The sequence below is a fragment of the Symphodus melops genome, assembly GCF_947650265.1.
Source record: "Symphodus melops genome assembly, chromosome: 6".
Classification (NCBI taxonomy): domain Eukaryota; kingdom Metazoa; phylum Chordata; class Actinopteri; order Labriformes; family Labridae; genus Symphodus; species Symphodus melops.
In genome coordinates this window covers 26,810,050-26,830,702 of record NC_136696.1, presented here as the reverse complement: position 1 = coordinate 26,830,702, position 20,653 = coordinate 26,810,050, and the positions used below count along the sequence as shown (strand labels likewise).

Here is a 20,653-nt window from a genome sequence, read left to right as displayed (position 1 = left end):
TTCTTCATTTATTTATTTACTATTTTAAATTCCAAACAACAACACACCACGCTGTTTTCACTGAAGTTCTCAACATTTTGTGATGGTTCGACACACGTTGACACCACTAGATTTAAAACAAGACAATCTCCTCGATAATATTAATGAGTGATAGACAGAAGCTTCCCTCAGTCATATTTCTATCAAGAGTCGCAAGCTGAAAAGGTGCCAACATGTTTCTTTGATTTAGTGTTTGGTAATTAGAAATAAAGAAGTGACCTTATACTTTGTGTCTTTGTCGCCGTGGCAACGACACAGGTATCGATTATAGTTTTATTTTTCAAAGTTGATGAATCTCGTGTCACACTAACACGGTCTCCGTCCTCTGCAGGATAAACTTCCCCATAGCGGTCGCTGTCCTCCCGCTCGAGTCCATCCTGAGCCTGACTCTGTTCGGGGTGCTGAACCAGAACGCCAGCGGCTCCCCGGACTCCAACAAGCAGAGGAAAACTCCAGAGCTGCTCGGCAAAGTCTCCATGCCGCTGTTTGACTTCAGGAGGTGAGGAGAGAGAGGAGAGGCTCCTTGTTGACTCAGTGAACGTCTTTAAACAGCTGCAGTGATCCTTGTGTTTCTGTCTGCAGGCTGCTCGTCCGAGGCAGCAGGTTGTTGTGTCTGTGGACGTCGGCCCAGGGAGCTGCTGCTGCTGCTGCCGCCGTCGGCTCCACAGCAAGCCGCAGGAGGATGCCCACAGAGCGGATAGTTCTGCAGGTGTGTGTGTGTTCAGATTTCTGTGAGCACACCCTCTGATGCATCATGACTTCTACAAATATTGCTACACACTTCGTATTGTCCCCCACTGTTTACTGGTACTGTGTTTGTATGCACAGGTGTTTTCATGCTATTTTTATGCACGTGTGTACATGTTGTTTACATTTTGATCATGCACACAGGTCTAGTTTGTGTCGATGGTGTTTTCATTCTGCAGATATCTTGTATTTCTTAGTCCTCGTCCACACGGAGGCAGATATTTAACGTAGGTTTTTCTGTGCGTTTTTGGTCTCGTACACATGAGAACACTGTTTAAGGTCAATGAAAACGCCACAGCCCGAAGTCCTTCCTGGTTGAAGCTGTTCAGAAACTCAGTTGAAGGTGTTTCTGTGTAGTTGAGGAAAACGGAGTTCTGGTCCTGTAAAGTCACGCTGTGCGGCGGTGTCTCCTCCGTTTCACGTCAGTGTGCCACGCTGTCACTTTTGTTTACATGAGATTAGCAGACGTACACAAGCTCGTGCTCCTACGATGTTCACGGGCACAGGTGCATAAGTGGACAACTTTCAGCATGTCAAACATTGTTTTTGACTTTGCAGGCTCATGTCAGCCGTAACATGTGGACGAAATGAAGTTTTAAACAGAGGATGAAAACCTCTAATAAAGTCATCCTGACTGTGTGTTTTTCTGTTCCCCCTCAGGTGGACTTCCCAAACTCACCTGTGGATGTTTTATATGTGGGACCAAAGGAAGACCTGAGTCCGGAGCCCCCGACAGAAGAGCTGGACCCTGATCTGAGACGTAAACTTGAGAAAATCTGCAGCCGAGCTTCTAATTTTGGGTAGGACGATCTGCCAGTCTGACACCTCCCGGAGATGCTGCTACATGTGTTTTTTTTACTAGCCTCCCAAGTCACTTCCTGTTTCAAACCATGCAGCAATTCAAAACTTCAAAACAGATTCAGAAACATGTAAAGATTTAAAAACCATCGCTGCTGTACCTTCTCCTTAAAGATTTGACTTGAGGGGAAATGGAAACAAGTCGAGTCTATATGACAATAAATTGTAGTTATTTCTTTAGACTTAATAGACTCTGTTCAGGTGTTTTCACACTTGCACAAACCTCATAAAAACCTCACATAATATTTGGATTGAGCTGCATGTGTGAACACAGACACATTTTTCCCCCTGACTTTATACTGAATTGTTCCTGTCTGGCCCCCGAGGTCAATTTGACCACAAAGTCGGGAATGCAGAAATGAGCTTGTAGCGGAGCTGCCTCATCGTCTTCTCTGAGTTTTAGAGATGTTCATTCACTGATACTGAGAACATGTCCGATCACACGTAGCCTCGATATGAAGGCAGGAAGTGTTATCGAAGCACCGCACTCTCCTTTGTCTGCCATTTCTACGTTGTCCTTGTAACGTCATGACCGTGACCCCTCCCGTCCTGTTCCCAGAGCTGAAGTCTCTTCCTGTGAGGTGAATATACGAAGAGCCATGACGGGAAGATTTCAGAGGCAGCTTGTCCGGAAATCGACGAAGGAATTTATCAGGAGTGCATTTGTGAAAAAGGTTTATGAGTAGAGTCAAAGAAGCATGTCGAGAAACTGTTTTTCTCGCTGCACTTTCAGCCTCAGCTGACACATTTTTGGCGCTCTCTCAGACCACCCAAAGTCATTTAGACTTACTCGGTTTAAGAAGAGATTTTTAAAAGATGCCTCTGACTCTTGCCAGCCGAAGTTTTCCCCGTAAACTCTTGTATGCCGTCTCCTCCGGCGCGCGTGTGTTCTCCTCCAGCTGCTGCAGGCCCAGCTAAACGCTCTCTCACGCCTGCTGCCAGCCAAATCTCGTCCAAGCTGCCAACACCCATGAGACTCAACGGGCACTCCAGCACAGAGCGCGCTCTCACTGGGCTCCCTCGCCGCCTGCTTTCTGTGCTGTCCATTCATTCCTCCAGCCCTCAGCAGAGATCTGTGTGGTGCTGCTTCACTGCGCGTAAAATTCCTTTAAATGTGAACGTATTGTTTTTATGTACTCACAGGACCAGAACTCCAATCTTACAAACTGTCTCATTTCACCTAAAATGAGCCCCAGACGCTCAGCGAGAAAATCTTCATTTGCTGCTTTTCACATCTTGAAATAAGATTTTGATCTGGACTTGTCAAACTCTTCTCAAATAAGTCTCATTAGATATTTGACAAACACACTTGGTTTGAGATTTGATTTTTTTCATTGTTCAGACCTGAACACGAGTTTTTAGGCCTGTTAACATGAATCTAAAGTACATAAGCTCTTTTGGTTTTTATTATTATTAAATGCATTAACTTTAATTAATGGCATAATTAACTTTTAATTGAGCTACCCTGATGAACTTGTGTAAAAACTGTTAACCACCGATCATTAGGAGGTTGGGCCTGATTGTCAACATATGTTTAGGTTGGTTGAATTAAAAAAAACAACCTCATAACACATAAATCCTGATAATAAAATCCTCTGATGTTCTTTTTTTTATTTTTTTACAGTATGTTTTGTTTTAAACACAAATTGAACTCTGTCTGTTGTCTTCAGACTGAAGCGGGCAGATCATCAGATCCTGTGGGACCACCGGCTCCACTGTCGGAGGGATCACCCCAGCAGCCTCCCCAAGGTGCTGGCCAGTGTGCCCAGCTGGGACTGGGCCAGCATGGCTCACATCCACTCCATGCTGCACCACTGGCCCCCTCTGCCTCCTGTCACCGCGCTGGAGCTGCTCGAATCAAAGTAAGCGCCGTAATCTACACGACAGTTTGAGGAGAAGGGTTTAAAGGTAACATATCCTCCTCCTCATCGACCAGTCTATAAACCCCTCTATTTCAGCCCTGCTCAGAACAGGCTGTTTCTGTGTCTGTAGCTTTAAATATGTAAATGAGCTGTGTCTGACCACGCCCCCTCTCTGGAAGGGCTCGGGTGTACTCGGTGCTTTCTGGCTCCATGTCCTATTGTTTACGGTGAGAAGGCAGACTCAGAGGGCAGAACAAACACCTAGCTGTGGGAGTGTCACCCATCTGGGGGAGGGGCTACTGCCCTTTGTGATGTCATGAAGGGAAAATCTCCAAACGGCCTGTTTTAGCACACATTTTCTAAAAAAAAAAAAAAAAAAAAAGAGTGGGGCAGGCAGAAGACTTTTACACCCTCTTCTTTGTCATGAATGTGACGTGTGATTGGTTACCTGTGATTGAAGGTTTGCAGACACAGAGGTGAGAAGCGTCGCTGTCAGCTGGATTGAGAAGAGCAGTGATGACGAGCTGGCTGACTACCTGCCGCAGTTAGTTCAGGTACAGCTGGAGATCACACACACACACACACACACACACACCCACACACACACACTCAACTAAATGAGCTTAATGCACCTTTAACAGCGATTTCTTGTCATTGACTCAACCTGTGCACTCAGTGTATGTTTTTATAGTGCACGTGTCACTGTGCAGTGTTCTGTGCATGTTTACTTGTGTGCATGTGGATTCCTGAATGTTGTGCACCAACGGGAGAACAGCTCTTTGATCACTTTCATATGTTTCATTTCTTTATTGGCATCTCATCACAGACAAACAGACGAGAGATCTGATGTCTGAATGAAACACAACGAACAGCTTCCTGTTCTTCATTTATACACATTCTCTCTCAGTCACTCTTTCACTTACTCCACTTGTCTTCCTCTTGTGCTCGCTCGGTTCCTCCATCCATTATTCACCACCTTTCTCTCTTTCCAGGCATTAAAATTTGAGTGTCACCTAAAGAACGCCCTTGTCATGTTCCTGCTGTCCAGAGCTCAAGGAAACATCAACATCGCCCACTACCTCTACTGGTGAGTCTGCCGAAGCACGGAGACGGTGACCATCTTCACCGCGCCGATCTGCAGCAACGCCGCCACGACTCTCAAAAACGCATCTCCACACACACACACACACACACACACACACACACACACACACACACACACACACACACACACACACAGGGCCAGTAACACGCTGTCAAAGCTGTTTCTTAAAATTATCTGAAAAATCAAAAGTTAAAATATGAAAGTTGCTGAAGTGCAGAAGCTCTTATCGGACGTGCATCCACACATTTTACTTACTCTGCTTTCTTTTGAATTGACGCAAAAAAATGACGTCAATTATTTCTGAGTCTTTTATCTCGTATCCCCCGAGTAAGCAAAAACATGAAATAATCTTAACTTGTTGTTTTGTGTTTTTTTTTGATCGCCAGAAAAATTCCCCCAATTTCACATGAAACAAAGCTGTTATAACGGAAAAACATTTTTATGTCAAAAAACTTTAATTACTCGTCATCACAAGAAAATGGAGCAAATGTGTCGACGCATGTCCTCTGAGGACAGGCTGTCCATAACGTGTGTGATGTCCGCAGGCTGCTTAAAGACGCCGTGCAGGACCCGGCCTGGGGACAGCGCTATGAGCGAGTGCTGGGAGCTCTGCTGTGTCTGTGCGGCGCCAAGCTGAGGGCGGAGCTCGACAAGCAGACTAACCTGGTGACCCTGCTGGGAGCGGTGGCCGAGAGGGTCAGACAAGCGGGGGGATCTACACGACAGGTTGAGTTCTGCAGATTTGACTGTCGTGTGACGTCGTGTGGGCAGACGTACAGTAACGTCTCTCCGTTTGTGTGTTCTGTGTGTTCAGGTGGCGCTGCAGGAGGGCCTTGAAAACGTGCAGAACTTTTTCCAGAGGAACAGCTGCAGACTTCCCCTCAGCCCCAGTCTGGTGGCCAAGGAGCTAAACATCAAGGTAGCACACACACACACACACACACACACACACACACACACACACACTAATTTATTTGTTGTAAGGCTGAAGCTTAGAAACAGTATTGCAGTATATTGTGGTGTAGAGGATGACATTGTCTGTGTGTGTGTGCGTGTGTGTGTGTAGGCCTGCTCCTTCTTCAACTCCAACGCTGTTCCCCTCAAGCTGGCGCTGGTCAACGCCGACCCGCTGGGAGAAGAGATCAATGTGATGTTCAAGGTGCTGCACACACACACACACACACACACACACACACACACACACACACACACACACACACACACACACACACACACACACACACACACACACACACACACACACACACACACACACACACACACACACACACACACACACACACACACACACACACACACACACACACACACACACACACACACACACACACACACACACACACACACACACACACACACACACACACACACACACACACACACACACACACACACACACACACACACACACACACACACACACACACACACACACACACACACACACACACACACACACACACACACACACACACACACACACACACACACACACACACACACACACACACACACACACACACACACACACACACACACACACACACACACACACACACACACACACACACACACACACACACACACACACACACACACACACACACACACACACACACACACACACACACACACACACACACACACACACACACACACACACACACACACACACACACACACACACACACACACACACACACACACACACACACACACACAGTGATGTCTAATAAAAACACATCAGTCCTGTCCTTTTGTTGTTTACCTGCCTCTCAGCTGAACCATGCGCCCCCTGGTGGTGGGGAAGCAAAACGCAGCTCCTGAGTGTTGTTCAGACTTGTCCTCTTGTTTGTGCGTCAGGTTGGAGAGGACCTGAGGCAGGACATGTTGGCACTTCAGATGATCCGCATCATGGATCGCATCTGCTTGCAGGAGGGGCTGGACCTGCGCATCGTCAACTTCAAATGTATTTCCACTGGAAAGGACAAAGGTGACAAAAGCAACAGAGACAGACGCCTCGTGTGTGCACCTTTTTATTCCCGGTTTACAGTGACAGATAAACTGACCATGAAGACATTTAGATTTACTCGCTGTCAACTCGTACACTTCAGTTCCCTCTTTAATCAGTTTGACACCTGCTAACAGCTCTCCATGAAGTCACTCCAGCGTTTGAGTTAGTCGTATTTGAGTCCTGACACTGAAGGTCGTTGATTTCAGCCTTCTTGAAGACGTTTCCTCTTCGCTCTGTTAGTGATCCTTTCCCTTGAGGACCTTTAACTGTATCCCAATAAGCACTTCAATATTACGAGTTTACCAGCTGAGCCGACCTACCAACCAATCGCATACAGACCTTTTTATTTATTTATGTTACATCTTTATATTGTTGTTTTGTCACACTACTTGCGGGCTGGAAGAACAGCATGTTGTCTTTTTTATTTATGCGGATAAATGACAAATAAATTTAATCTTGAATATTATTTTTTTTTGTGTGTGTGTGTGTTCTTTGTGTTCTTCTCAGGCATGGTGGAGCTGGTGCCGTCCTCCGACACCCTGAGGAAGATCCAGGTGGAGTACGGCGTCACCGGATCCTTCAAGGACAAACCTCTGGCAGAGTGGCTCCGCAAGTACAACCCTGCTGAGGACGAGTACGAGAAGGTGAGTTCAGTCTGAGTTTGACCGCTGAGCTGCACTTTGATGTTTTATGTTGTAAACTTGAAGGTAAATGAAAACACTCGCTCACTCTCAGTCTCAACCAAAACATCATCCCAAGTATTTCAGGACAGAAAACCAGAATCTTAATTATGTGAGATTGTTTGTGTGAAGCCTCTACAGAACGTCTGCTGGTGTGCAATCCTGGAATACTTTTGTTAAACTTCAGGGTGAAACGGCTTGAATAATAAAACAATAAATAGTTCGAAGGTAAGAGGTGAATCTTTGAGGTTTAGGGTGAAACGGCTTGAATAATAAAACAATAAATAGTTCGAAGGTAAGAGGTGAATCTTTGAGGTTTACAGCCGTTGTAGAGCTTCGTGACCTTTGACCCCTGTGAATGTGAAACCTGACTCCTCCACACTTTGAACCTCTGAAAGCACAAAGTCTGACCCTGAACTTGAGCAGGACGGCGGTATAAACGTGTCATCAGAAACATGCGAGCATGAAGCGCATCTGTTTCCAAAGCTGCAGCGACGCCGCTTGTGATCGGCCACTTTAGGAAGTCTGAAAAAAACCTTTGAAGTAAACAAAAAAGAGGTGATTTTGTTTTGTCTCTTTAGTCAGTGACATCACTTTCCTTTAAAACCACCCGAGTTATTCTTACCTCCTTTAAAGAAGTCAGCTCATGTTATAACCACGGGCCTTTGCTCTCTCGCTCTCTCTCGCTCTCTCTTTCTCTCTCCCTCTGTATCTCTCTCTCTCGCTCTCTCTTGCTCTCTCTCTCTCTTTCTCTCTCTCTCTTTCTCTCCTCTCTCTCTTTCCCTCTCTCTCTCTCTCGCTCGCTCTCTCTCTCTCCAGGCATCAGAAAACTTCATCTACTCGTGTGCAGGATGCTGCGTGGCGACGTACGTTCTGGGCATCTGTGATCGCCACAATGACAACATCATGCTGCGCTCCACCGGTCACATGTTCCACATCGACTTTGGCAAGTTCCTGGGACACGCGCAGATGTTTGGCAGCTTCAAGAGGTGAGTGTCGGATATGGTTACATGTGTGTGTGTGTGTTTGTTTGCATGCGGGCGTGTCAGAAAGATAGATCAGGGTTTTAATATCGCCCATCAAGGTGTTTCAGATTGATTTCTTTAAGGTTGTTCCTGTTTTCGATCTAGCGTTTCTTTACTTTCCTGATTTTCCACACGACTTTTTGAATCACAGACTTTCTAACTGGTCTCCTGGTTTGAATCCTCTCCCCTTCTTTCCCATCAGGGACCGAGCGCCCTTCGTGCTGACCTCTGACATGGCGTACGTCATCAACGGAGGCGAGCGTCCCACCAGTCGTTTCCAGCTCTTCGTAGACCTGTGCTGCCAGGCCTACAACCTCATCCGCAAGCACTCCGGACTCTTCCTCAACCTGCTGTCCCTGGTGAGACACACACACACACACACACACACACACACACACACACACACACACAGGAGTTATAAAAGTAGAATCTGATAAATATGAATCTTACCCTCTGTCTGTGTTCCAGATGACGTCCTCGGGCCTCCCGGAGCTGACGGGCTCTCAGGATCTAAAATACGTGTTTGATGCTCTGCAGCCAAACAACACAGACGCCGAGGCCACGATCTTCTTCACCAGGTAAGCCTGTGAGCTCTTCCACTGCTGAGCCGTCTGCCCAGTAAAAAACAAACCAGTGTGATCCAGTTCAGGGTTTTGGCTGCAATGAAATCCCAGTCCACCAGGTGGCAGTGTTGTTCATGTCAGGAATAAACAGCAACAAGTTCTGACACATGAAGGTGGAGCCTGTTTCTCTTCAACCTGTCAGTTAAGTGTTTCATAAAGACAAATTTAATTTTTCTCCTACGACTCCTCAACCTCTCCTCCTCCTCCTCCTCCTCCTTCACCTCTTCTTCCTCGTCCTCCTCTTCCTCCTCCTCTTCTCCCACTTCTTCCTCTTCCTCCTCCTCCTTCTCTCCCTCCTCCTTTTCTTGTTCCTCCTCTTCTTCCTCCTCCTCCTCCCCTCTTCTTCCTCCTCCTCCTCCTCCTCCATGTCTTCTTCCTCCACCTCCTCCTCTTCCTCCTCCTCCTCCTCTGCAGGTTGATAGAGTCCAGTCTGGGCAGCGTGGCCACCAAGTTTAACTTCTTCATCCACAACCTCGCTCAGCTGCGATTCTCTGGCCTGCCGGCCAACGACGAGCCCATCCTGTCTTTCTCTCCGAAGACGTACACTCTGAAACAGGAGGGACGCATCGTGCACGCCTCCATCTTCTCCTTCCAGAAGAGATACAACCCCGACAAGCACTACGTGAGTCTCACTACCCGTTCCTGCATGCTCCATCTCCTCCCTCGGTGTAAACTGGCGCCTGATTGGCTGTCCTCTCTGTGCAGACGTACGTGGTGAGGCTCCTCAGAGAAGGTCAGAACGAGCCGCAGTTTCTCTTCCGCACTTTTGACGAGTTCCAGGAGCTCCACAACAAACTCAGCATCCTCTTTCCTCTCTGGAAGCTCCCCAGGTACCTTCATCCTCTGAAAGGGTTAAACCTGCACACACACACACACACACACACACACACACACACACACTCTTCACATCACACCCTCTGTCCTCAGTGTGTGAATGTAGAGGTGTGCTTTGGTTAGTCAGAAGGCTATAAACGTCTCACATGAGCTCAGGTCCATTTCCTGTTTGACAGTTAGAACATTTGACCTGGAACAGCTTTTACATCCCTTTGCTCGAAGCCGCCATGACCACAGAGGAGTCTCAGTAAGACAATCAAACACGCCTTGTGTCTCCCCTTCTCTCCAGTTTCACCAACAAGATGGTGCTCGGTCGCACCCACATCAAAGAGGTGGCAGCCAAGAGGAAGTTTGAGCTCAACAGCTACGTCCACAACCTGATGAGGAGCTCCACGGAGGTCAACCAGGTACTCAAACGCGTCAGAAACCAGAGAACTCAATGTGGTGAAACGTGAACGTTACGTACAAGTCAGTGAAGTAATCTTGTGTTCTCTGGTCTTAGTGCGACCTGATCTACACCTTCTTTCATCCGATCGCACGGGACGATAAGACAGAAGGTTTAGACGCCACCTCTAAAGCCCCAGGTACACCTCAACCTTTAAATTATGATGAATATTGAAAGCGAGGCGATCAGGTGTACCCAAGAGAAGAGCCTCTGTTGTTGTTGTTGTTGTTGTTGTTGTCGTTGTCGTTGTGAATGTGACGTGTGGTGTCTCGTTCCTGCAGAGCCTCCACTCAGTCCCACTTCTGGTCGAGTTGAAGGAGAGGTGAAGCTCTCGATCTCGTACAGAAACAGCAACCTGTTCATCATGGTCATGCACATCAAAGATCTGGTAACCACGGCGATGCTTTCAATCCCTTTCACAAGACGCTTCCTGTACAGATAACCCCGCTCTTCCTTTTGTTGTTTTTGTCTCTATCGGCCTCTAATGCAGTCCCTTCCCTCAGGTTTCTGAGGACGGAACAGATCCAAACCCTTATGTGAAAACCTACCTGCTTCCAGATCCACACAAGACTTCCAAACGCAAGACTAAGATCTCGAGGAAAACCAGGAACCCCACTTTCAATGAGATGGTTAGAGGACACTTCCTGTCTCGTGCCGTACGGAGTCATGTGATTGTGATCGAATAGCCCAGACTCTTCATTCACCTTCTCCTCCTCTTCCTCCACAGCTGGTGTACAGCGGCTACAGCAAGGAAACCCTCGGCCTGCGTGAGCTCCAACTGAGCGTGCTCAGTGCCGAGTCGCTGCGTGAGAACTACTTCCTGGGCGGCATCACGCTCAGACTCAAAGACTTTGACCTCAGCAAGGAGACGGTCAAGTGGTACAAACTCACGGCTGTCCCCTACTTCTAACCCCACACACACACACACACACACACACACACACACACACACACACCTGCTTCTCCTGAACCGTGGAATGACTCCATCTCTCAAGAAAAAAAAAATCAGCCTTCATGCATTATGGGAAAGACGGCACACCTCAGTTTTCTAACAGTGTGATTTCAGAGCCTCCGAGATGTGTGGGTCTTTGTGAGGATCTTAAATCCCTCAAATTGGAGTTTCAGAAGTGATATTTTGATTTCAGGTTTTACAAACCAAATGGACCTTTTTCCTCAGCGTGAGTCATGTGATAATCAGTGTCATCCTGTAGACGCCACGGCAGGATGCAGCAGAGCTAGTTGTGGATACACGTGCATGAAATCTGATCAGAAACCACCGAACATCATCATCGTGTTATCGCGGCTTCACACCAGGATGGACGCTGAGAAAATGATCATGTTCCTTCGACGGTTCCTCCTGTATGACGAGAGCAGGCGGAGAAGCCTGGTGCAGGTGCTCCCTCGTAAGGACGACTTATCTCATCTCCCTCTTTAACTAATCATGATTGTTTCTGTGACAAACAATCGCTTTCTTCTTTTCCCCCTAAACTATAACAGAGAGCTGTAATGTTTTGTACATTTTGATATTAGAGGACCAAAACAGCTTACTTTCAGAAGAGTATATATAGATTGACACGTTTATTTTTTAAGGAATAGAAAGGGGGGGGGGCGGTCTTTTTACATTTTCCTTTGTTTATTTTCTATATAGACAAATAGGAGGCATCAGGGTTTCCAGACACTTCTGGGTAGAGTAGTCCAACACACCAAGATCCAGGAAATCAACAGTGACCTTATGATTCCCCCGAGAATGTGCCAAACATAAGGAGAGGGACGGCGAGTCGGACCACTCTCCTGAGTGAGGGAGCTGAACAGGGTGCCTTTGTTTGTGCTCACAATCTCTTTGAATGCTCAACTTGGCCTTATTGTGATATAAATATATTTTATTAACGACCTAAAAAAAAAAAAGTCCTTTTTAAAGAGAAATCTATATTCTGTAGAGCTATATCAGAAATTCTTCCAGAGCAGGTAATTTTCTAACAGTGGACATGCACACGACTAGGTCTCTCTTTCTGGTATTACTTGACTGTTTTCACAACTTAAAGGGGAATTTGGATCTCGAGCTTTTTGGCACACTCTTTTCTGCGCTCCGGTTGAAGAGATTACGGTTGCCTGAAAATGCCGATCATAACCGAACCAGCAGCTCGGACCTTCACAAGGCGGTTTATGGACTGGGTTAAGACTGGAGTCTGGATGTGAGGCCGTTTCCTGCTCAGGCGTCAGCACCACACTCACTCACACTGCCTGACAGTGGTTCAATAATACAGAACATGTGATGAATAATCTGTAGCAATAACTGCCAGTGAAGTTCAGATCCAGCCTGGTCCGATGATGTTAAAGTGAGAAACGTCCGGGATGTTTAAGGGGGGGGGGGTTAGCGATCGGCGCTGCAGTGGCAACTGGATCTTTAAACATCTTCACAAAAAGGGAACAAATCCTGTGCAAGAGATTCGCTGCTTCTCCTTCCACTCGCTAACTATAAAATGTTGTTTTTGTTTAATAAAGAAATGGAGATGAATTTATCCGACAGTTTTTTTTTTTAATGAGATCTACGAGTTTGTTGTGATCAAAGAGTAACACTCACGATGAATCTTAGTGACTTGATCCTCTCTTTTAGGGACTGTACAAAGAACACGAGCAGAGTTTGTTTTAACATGGCCAGTTATTTATTCTTAATTGGTGACCTGTAACCCGGATCAGTGTGTACTGTAATCCCGCCTTCCTCAAGCAGATTAAATGTTTTTGGAACAAATATGATGATGTGACACTTTGTTTCTCTCAATAATTACAGACACGTTACAATCACATTTCATGTTGTTTTATTTGAATCTACCTTTCCCTAAAGACTGCAGGACGCAGTGATTCACAAAGGTCACCAGGAGCGGCTCGGCAAGGTTTAACAAAAACAACACTCACTATTCTTTACTGTTAGAAAGCATGGTAAACTTTATAAGAAGACTTCCAGGTAAAGATAGGACTGAAAACATGAATCCCCACTAAATGTCATAAAGTATCACCCTGAAGAAGGACACAAGCCGAAACGTGTCGGTCCAATTTGACCATCAAACCCCTAAAGCCTCACGCACCTGCTAAATTAAAAGAGTTTGCAGGTGTAACTCTGGTTTGTTCATTAAAAAAAGGTGAGTTTGGCTCCTTAAGTTCTACAATTGTTTTTATTCTCTTAACTGAAAAAGAGCTGAGATTAAAGATGTAGTTTTCAGGGTCCAGGGACACTCCTCTGAATAACTTCTCGTCCTTAATGGTACAGTCTACACAGAGATTTTATTTATTCTGAGAGAAACATACAAAAAAAGTGACAGACAGATGGACAGAAAATAAATAATTACAAACAGTGGACAGTATAATTCAGAAGAAAATAAAAGAGACAATTGGATAATGAGCTATTATAAGTTACAAGACCGAAAGGGAGTGGGTAGAAATAAGACTTATTGAATCCCACCCCCTCTCCATCCATTCAGCTGTCATGTTATATAATATGAACATCTATTTTTATAGTTTATGTTCTCAATGTCAAGTTATAAATAAATATATAAGACACTTAATTCATAAATTAAATTTCATTTATTTCCCTTTGAGACTCGTGACAGAAGCCAATCATAGACATTTCAGTAAAAGCCATGAAACCAATTCACTGCATACAACACGACCTTGTGTTTATCATCTGCTGGGAAATGATGAGCAACGATATTCATAAATAAACTCACTTTAATGTGTTTGAGCTTTACAACTAGATCCTAGTTCATTTTTGTTTTTTTTAAGTTCTTTTATATCTGAACGATGTCAATGAAGTTTTTGCCAACACAATATTGAAATAACGGCAATTGTTGGCTTTGCACGTATTATTATCTCAATAATAAACACCATGTAATGTCCCTTAAATTTAATATCGAGAATGATTTCTGGATATTCTGTGTTTGTGATTATACAATATAAACTGATCTGGGCTCATTTTCAGCCAGAACAACAAATTGTGTAATTATTTCTTGGTCTTCTAGTCTAATGTAAGATTGGACTAAATTCAAACTTGTCTGAAATATTTAGGATTAAACTGTAACTGGGAGACTAAACTGTTTAATTTTATCTAAAAAAAAAATAAAAAGATCTGTATACAAATGTGTAACACAAAAAAAAGAAATTAAATAAATTTTGTAACAGAAAATATTCTAAAACTTCACAGCGAGTCCATAATTTGTCTTTTTTGACGCGTTGATAAGGAATAGTTTTAAGATTTATGAACATTTGAACATCTCGGATCCACGCTGGTTTACAGTCTGTGGTTTGACGGCGACGAGGGGCAGCGTCTAAAAGAGCGTTTCGCTGCGTCATTACGTCACATCCGACGCAGGCGCAAAATACCATTTTCTGTCGCGTGTGCGGCCTCTCTTCCTCCACCGCCATCATGGGTCGCATGCACGCTCCCGGGTGAGCTCTCCTTTTACGGTTTAAAATCAAAATTTAGTGTCTCTGGATTGGATTTACAGGGTGGATACTGCTCTTAAACACGTTATGTATACAAGAGGATTAAAACGAGCGGCTTTATTCAACACTGGAGGCAGAAAATGACTTAAATAATCCTCATCCTCGGGTCGACATCCGTCTCTCGCTAACTAGCATTAGCACTGCCCAACGGCTGCACACCTATATTATGTTGTTTAAAAGTTAGACACGGACTTAAACGTGTTTGGAGTCATGTTTTGGGGTTTCCCCTGCTATAAAGGAATGAAATACAACTTTGTAACGTTATTTTTTGTTTAAGTGTGCAAAGTAAAAAGCACAATGTGCTTAGCATTAGCCGGCCCACCAGGCTTCGTTTGGCCGCAGCTGATTGTGTTTATTCTTTTTCTTCTCTTAAGACTTATATTTGTAATATGAATGTTTTTAAACTCCAGATGTATTTATTTTTTTTGACTTGTCTCATGTTGTTTCCTGCAGAAAGGGCTTGTCCCAGTCCGCTCTGCCTTACAGGCGCAGTGTTCCCACTGTGAGTATTAAAATGTAAAAATAAGACACGTGGTTTTTTCTTTGACGGTGTAATAGAGATGAAATATGTGCACTGACTTGTTAAAATTGTAATCGATGTTTTCAGTGGCTGAAGCTGACTTCTGACGACGTCAAAGAGCAGATCTTCAAGCTGGCTAAAAAGGGTCTGACCCCCTCTCAGATCGGTGAGTGTTTAAAAACTAAACTTCACTCCAGGTCCAGGACTTCACTGACGAATAAAATGTTTTACAGGGAAAGTGTAGTTCAGATTTACACAGTTGGACTCTTGAGTTAATACATAAATATGCTCACAGATGAAGGTCGGTGCTCGGAGAAAGACAGACATTTATTAATGTAATCCATTGAACTGTCAGGTCAAATCTAAAGACTGCTGGAACATATAAAAAAAACACTTAAAGGTTAGTTTGATTGGGTGGAAAGGACTGAAGTGTCTTCCTCTGTTTCAAACCATCTTTCTATTAAATTATAATTTTTATGTGAATAAACAAGATGCATAACAGGAGAAACATTCATAGTGGTAAACAACAGTCAGTGTGACTCTGGTCTTTCTGCAGCCTGCCCCCTTTTCACGTTGGGGACGTGGAGCTGCCATCTGACGGTCAAATAGAAAAGATTGGATCGAGAGGATCGACTCGAATGAATCTGAAAACTGACCTTTAATTTTTATGAAAGATGTTTTTAATCAGATTCTAACTTGTGTATAACTGGCTGAATGTTTGAGGGAAGCACCACACGCTTTTAAGTGTTTAAAAAACTGACGAGCAAACTAGAAATACTTTCAGAGAAAAAAGTTACAGTTCTACCGTTTTTAAAAAAAATGCAAGAAACAGATTTTTAGAAAATGGCTCCTTACGTTGAAGGAAAGTTTTCAGAAAAGCTCGGCCTTTGTAGTTTAGACTTTACTTGTCAACACTTTCTTTACGACATGGTCAGACTTTATCACAACATTCATAAACAGAGAGAAAACTGCCTTTAGGATAAAAATTATAGTTGTACAGCTTCTGGCAGGGTCCTTTTCCAGACTCAGATCTGATGGTCATTGTGTGTAAGTTTTCTTTACAAACCTTTGATAAAGTAATACAATAAAAAAAAAAATTAAAACCTCATATCAGAAACTTTTTATATTTTTTAACTGTTATTCTCAACATCACTTAAATGTGACTCTACTCATTAGACTGACCTTGGTTCTGTCGTGGCGGTGTGTCTCTATCGTACAGTTGGTCGTCTTGTTGAGCAGATATGTATTCGATGACAGACTGCGGATGTTAAAGTGTCACGTTAGCTCTAAACATCATATGGTAGCATTTATGTTTAACATTAAACACGGCCCCTTTATAAACATTTGACTGCACCTTTTTGTAAGTGATTTTTTTTTTTTAGCTAAAATGAGATGACTTATAGGTAATCACCAACATTTCTCTAAAGAGAGCTGACGTGACACTTTGAATGAGCAGCGTCAGTGACTGAAGCCCGTTCTGTCACTGTGTCCAGGTGTGATTCTGAGGGACTCCCATGGTGTGGCCCAGGTGCGTTTTGTCACTGGCAACAAGATCCTGAGGATCCTTAAGACCAAGGGTCTGGCCCCTGACCTGCCCGAGGATCTGTACCACCTCATCAAGAAGGCTGTGGCCGTCAGGAAGCATCTGGAGAGAAACAGAAAGGTACAAACATGAATCGGTTTAGTTTTTGGAGTTCCATGTGAAGTTTTGACGGACTGTTTTCTAACACTGTTGAAGTTTTATGAGCTGTTTGATCATGAACATTCATTACTCTTCCCTTCCTTGATGTTTGTTTGTAGGACAAAGATGCCAAGTTCCGCCTGATTCTTATTGAAAGCAGAATCCACAGGCTGGCCCGTTACTACAAGACCAAGAGAGTACTGGCCCCCAACTGGAAGTAGTACGTATCCCACCTGCTTGGATAACATGTTTGATGTTTTAAATTAGTATTTTCCACGTCTACATGTTGACACATTCTGATTGGCTGAGCGATAAACCCGTTGTTTTTCAAAGCAGTAAAGTCAATAAGAATCAGCCTTTTTAAAATCAGATGCTCTAATATTACTGATAGTAAAACTTGATGACAGAATGTGAGGTGAACTTGACAGTGTTGTCTTAACGTGTGTTAAACATTGACTGGAGATGCACAAATCATTGTCCTGCTCTTCCTTCGTTGAGAGTTGTGATATTTCTGTTGTGCTAGAAGAAATGTGGAGGTAAATTAGCAGAGTGGCTCCTCTGTGCCACATCTGCCAGTCCCCTTCGTACAACCGATCATACATGTTAAAATATTAACTCTAAATTTAAACTCTACAAGCTGATTTTTATTGAACATTAGTCATTTGCACTGTTTTTCCTCCCTTGTGTGAACTTCCAGCAGAGCTATTCTGCCATGTTCACCTCTAGTAGAGCGCCCTCTAATGGTGTGTTTCTCTTTCTGTTTACAGCGAGTCCTCTACAGCTTCTGCTCTGGTGGCATAAACTACACTTTTTGGATAAATAAAATGAGTTGAAATTGGAAATGTTTCTTTCTTTGTTGGAATTATTTGGCTTGTTTTTCAGCTCTTTTTAGTTTTTTTTAGGGTTTTTTTTTTTTTTAAATTAGGTTTTAAAAAATTACTGCAAATCCAAGTTTTTAAGGAAAGATTAGAAAACATTGGCAGTGCTTTTTTTTCCTCTGAAATACAAACTTACGATTCTTGGGGTTTCTCCAATGAAAGGTAAACAAATATAGCATAGCTGCTTTTAGTTTAAGTTTTTGTCATTAAAAAGCTATTTTTAGAAACTGATATAAATACAGTCACTTAAGTTTCATGTCTAAGTGCTGCCTAAATCTGTGGTTCTCAGCTGGTGGGTCGAGAACATGACTGGAAGACAACATTCATTATCTGAAATTTGAATAACGACTCATGAAGGAGCTGGTGGTGATTCCTAAGGTTGAACCAGTTTAGAATCATAGCAAATCATAGCACATACAAATATGGGAAATGGAAAGGTAAATGTTTCCCATTGGGGGATAAAGTAAAAACAATTCTAATTAACAAAATGACAGCAAAATCATAAATGTGTTAACCCCAACAAGAAAACTTAATGTTAAAAGTTGCTCTACAAGAAAAGTGTTATTTACATAGAAATATAATGCAGTAAGCGATATTGAACAGTTAAGGTTCAGACTATTGCACAACCCTTTAAATTTATCTGGTATAGTGAAATCCTTTGGGGATTTTGCTTTTTATCTGTGGGTGTTTTGAGAAATCCCGACGCTACTAATTTCGCTTCTTAACTCCATGTTTACTTTGAAATGAACGTGAGAGGCCGCTGCAGGGGTTTCCATGAATGCTGAGGAAATTACGGGCACTTTCTATGCGTCAGACTTTTGGTAATTAGAGGCGGGGCTTTTGACGTGACGTTTGGAGAGCGACAGCGGCTGCGTCCAATCACAGCGCCCCCTGACGTCATGCCTGTTTATTTTAACGGTTGGTGTTGCAACAGTGAGACATTCAACCCTTACTACTACGACGAAGACACACAAACACACCGAGCGACAAAAGATGGAGAAAATAAACAACATTTGACTAAAGGAGATCACAACATGGCGCGAACTTGCCAGAAAATGAAGCGACGGTACATCGACGCCTATCGGTCACTGACAAATACAAGGAATCTGTTTGTTTTTGTCGAGGAATACCAGAATACGTGAGGTTTTTTTTTCTTTACATTACCAGCCTAAATCCACGAAGAAGACAGCAGTAATAAAAAATAAAATAAAAAAAACATGGCTACGGTACGTGGTTCCGAGAGGAGTTGTTCTGAACGGACGGCGGTAATGGAGAGGTTCGGTACCGGAGGGATGGCGCTTCTTCCCTGGACTAAACAGATGCTCACCGTGCTGTGGGAACAGCTTCGGCTGCTGGTTCAAGTCATTTACTACAGCTTCATGTCAGGTCAGAACTCAAACAAATCTCAAGATTTTAGCTCCAATGGTGTTTTTTTTTATCTGCTTAAAGTTACAAGTCTTTAAACGGCTTCGTTATTTTTATATTTTTATTTTATTTATTCGGAATATGTAACATAAGACAAATGTGAACATAAAAAAACAAAACTCTTTCAGAGCTATTTCCTATCATTTGTGTTTAAATGAGCCTTTTCCTTATCTATTCTTGTCAGAGACAAATGTTCGTCTTCTTCCTGTTTACACTGAGGGGACTCTTTAATAATCCCTCCATCAGCTCCATAATAAATATGTTGTGTTTCTGTAAAGCACAGGGAGATGGTTTGCTTTGTTTAAAGTACAGACATAGATTTAATCTGTCGGATTAAGTGTTGAGCCTCAGCACCAATCATCATCATTGTTGTTCTTCTTGTTGCCATAGAAAGAAGGAAACGCATTTTTTAACTGGTGACATTCACATGGACTTCCCTCTTTAATGACTTCCTACTGATTTTTTTTCCCCCCCAGTTTTCCAGATGTTCCGGTTCGAGGTCCATTTGAGAATCACAGACGAGACAGGTCAGCACATCCAGCACATGACCGCGGCGGCGAGCCAGACTGACTCCTTCCTGTTCTCCTCGCTCTTTGACGGAGAAAACGGTGTAATGGTCGGCGGTTCTAATCCCCTTTCTAACTTCTGTGCCGACGTCCCATTCGCCGGGAAATCAACCGCCGAGGCCCTGCTGTCCAGTCTGCGAGCCGACGACCTCTGCTGCGGATTGGTGGACGATTTTGTGTCCAGAACAAACGGCAAAGAAGACAACATCTTTCTGGGACACCAGTCCAGCTGGAAAATGGGCTTCCCCAGCGACTGGAACTTCTTCTTATCAAGCAGCGACAGCTCCAACGACGGCTGCCACCAGAGTTGTGAGAAAATCTACAAACAGGATTTTTCTAAAGAGAAAATTTTCAAACAAGACCCGTCCGAGGAGGAGAGGAGCTCTCACTGGAGCAGCGAGGAAGACCACAACGTGGTGGAATTCGACAGTGAGGAAAGTAAGGCGCTTTGGGAGTCCCTGTCGAGATCCAGCGATCCTTACAACCCGTTCTTTTTCTCCGCCTGCATTTCAACAAACACAAACAGGATGAAAAGTCCAAGTGAAGCAAGCGACGGCAGAGCTGCTGACGTCATGTCAGTGAGCAAAGCCACCGAGGAGATGTTCGGGCCCCGGAGCCTGAACATCTGGGTCAGTCGCTCTGACAGCGAGAGCAGCTGGAGCAGCTGGGCCAGTTCGGACAGCTCGAGCCCGGACGTCGACAGGGAGGAGAGCGAGAGGCTGCTGGAGTTCTTCAGCAGCCCAGAAGACCCCTACAATCCCATGTGCTTCACCGCCTGCACCGTCACCAGCACGTCCCCCAAAACCAGCAGCACAGTCTCTAAACGCTCTCCT

The 20,653-nt window shown here is 44.1% G+C and overlaps 3 protein-coding genes across 5 annotated transcripts in view; all 3 read left to right on the top strand.

Annotated features, from left to right (window-relative positions):
• Positions 1-12,772, top strand: part of pik3c2a (phosphatidylinositol-4-phosphate 3-kinase, catalytic subunit type 2 alpha) — a 42,366-nt gene extending 29,594 nt beyond the window's left edge. The window contains exons 13-34 of one of the 3 annotated variants that reach the window (XR_013779207.1): positions 371-538; positions 622-748; positions 1,447-1,586; positions 3,315-3,506; positions 3,967-4,060; positions 4,499-4,593; positions 5,157-5,337; positions 5,426-5,530; positions 5,678-5,770; positions 6,496-6,625; positions 7,154-7,290; positions 8,146-8,315; positions 8,554-8,710; positions 8,820-8,929; positions 9,389-9,596; positions 9,680-9,804; positions 10,098-10,215; positions 10,311-10,392; positions 10,535-10,641; positions 10,757-10,882; positions 10,981-11,646; positions 11,902-12,772. Coding sequence is in view for 2 of the 3 variants with exons in the window: in XM_079345482.1 (XP_079201608.1) it covers positions 371-538; positions 622-748; positions 1,447-1,586; positions 3,315-3,506; positions 3,967-4,060; positions 4,499-4,593; positions 5,157-5,337; positions 5,426-5,530; positions 5,678-5,770; positions 6,496-6,625; positions 7,154-7,290; positions 8,146-8,315; positions 8,554-8,710; positions 8,820-8,929; positions 9,389-9,596; positions 9,680-9,804; positions 10,098-10,215; positions 10,311-10,392; positions 10,535-10,641; positions 10,757-10,882; positions 10,981-11,163 (2,848 nt within the window). In the remaining variant the exon portion in view is untranslated. Of the gene's footprint in view, positions 1-370; positions 539-621; positions 749-1,446; positions 1,587-3,314; positions 3,507-3,966; positions 4,061-4,498; positions 4,594-5,156; positions 5,338-5,425; positions 5,531-5,677; positions 5,771-6,495; positions 6,626-7,153; positions 7,291-8,145; positions 8,316-8,553; positions 8,711-8,819; positions 8,930-9,388; positions 9,597-9,679; positions 9,805-10,097; positions 10,216-10,310; positions 10,393-10,534; positions 10,642-10,756; positions 10,883-10,980 lie in introns of all 3 variants that reach the window. The other 2 variants (XM_079345483.1, XM_079345482.1) reach the window with 2 other exon arrangements.
• Positions 12,773-14,597: 1,825 nt separating this feature from the next.
• On the top strand, positions 14,598-17,793 carry rps13 (ribosomal protein S13). Its single transcript, XM_079346940.1, has 6 exons — positions 14,598-14,693; positions 15,204-15,252; positions 15,358-15,436; positions 16,764-16,933; positions 17,071-17,171; positions 17,719-17,793. The coding sequence occupies exons 1-6, from the start codon at positions 14,671-14,673 to the stop codon at positions 17,750-17,752; spliced, it is 456 nt and encodes a 151-aa protein (XP_079203066.1). The 5' UTR covers positions 14,598-14,670; the 3' UTR covers positions 17,753-17,793.
• A 939-nt stretch (positions 17,794-18,732) lies between these two features.
• LOC306825445 (uncharacterized protein) overlaps positions 18,733-20,653 on the top strand; it is a 4,478-nt gene continuing 2,557 nt past the window's right edge. Inside the window, exons 1-2 of the mRNA XM_079346217.1 lie at positions 18,733-19,215; positions 19,731-20,653. The exon at positions 19,731-20,653 is cut by the window's right edge and continues 420 nt beyond it. Coding sequence (XP_079202343.1) covers positions 19,047-19,215; positions 19,731-20,653 — 1,092 coding nt within the window. The 5' untranslated portion in view covers positions 18,733-19,046. The remainder of the gene's footprint in view (positions 19,216-19,730) is intronic.

Bases quoted from the DNA above. Each gene is read 5' to 3' on its own strand.
- rps13 (XM_079346940.1), top strand. From the start codon at position 14,671: ATGGGTCGCATGCACGCTCCCGG. The intron at 14,694-15,203 runs GTGAGCTCTCCT...TGTTTCCTGCAG, and splicing joins GGTCGCATGCACGCTCCCGG to AAAGGGCTTGTCCCAGTCCG. The intron at 16,934-17,070 runs GTACAAACATGA...GTTTGTTTGTAG, and splicing joins ATCTGGAGAGAAACAGAAAG to GACAAAGATGCCAAGTTCCG.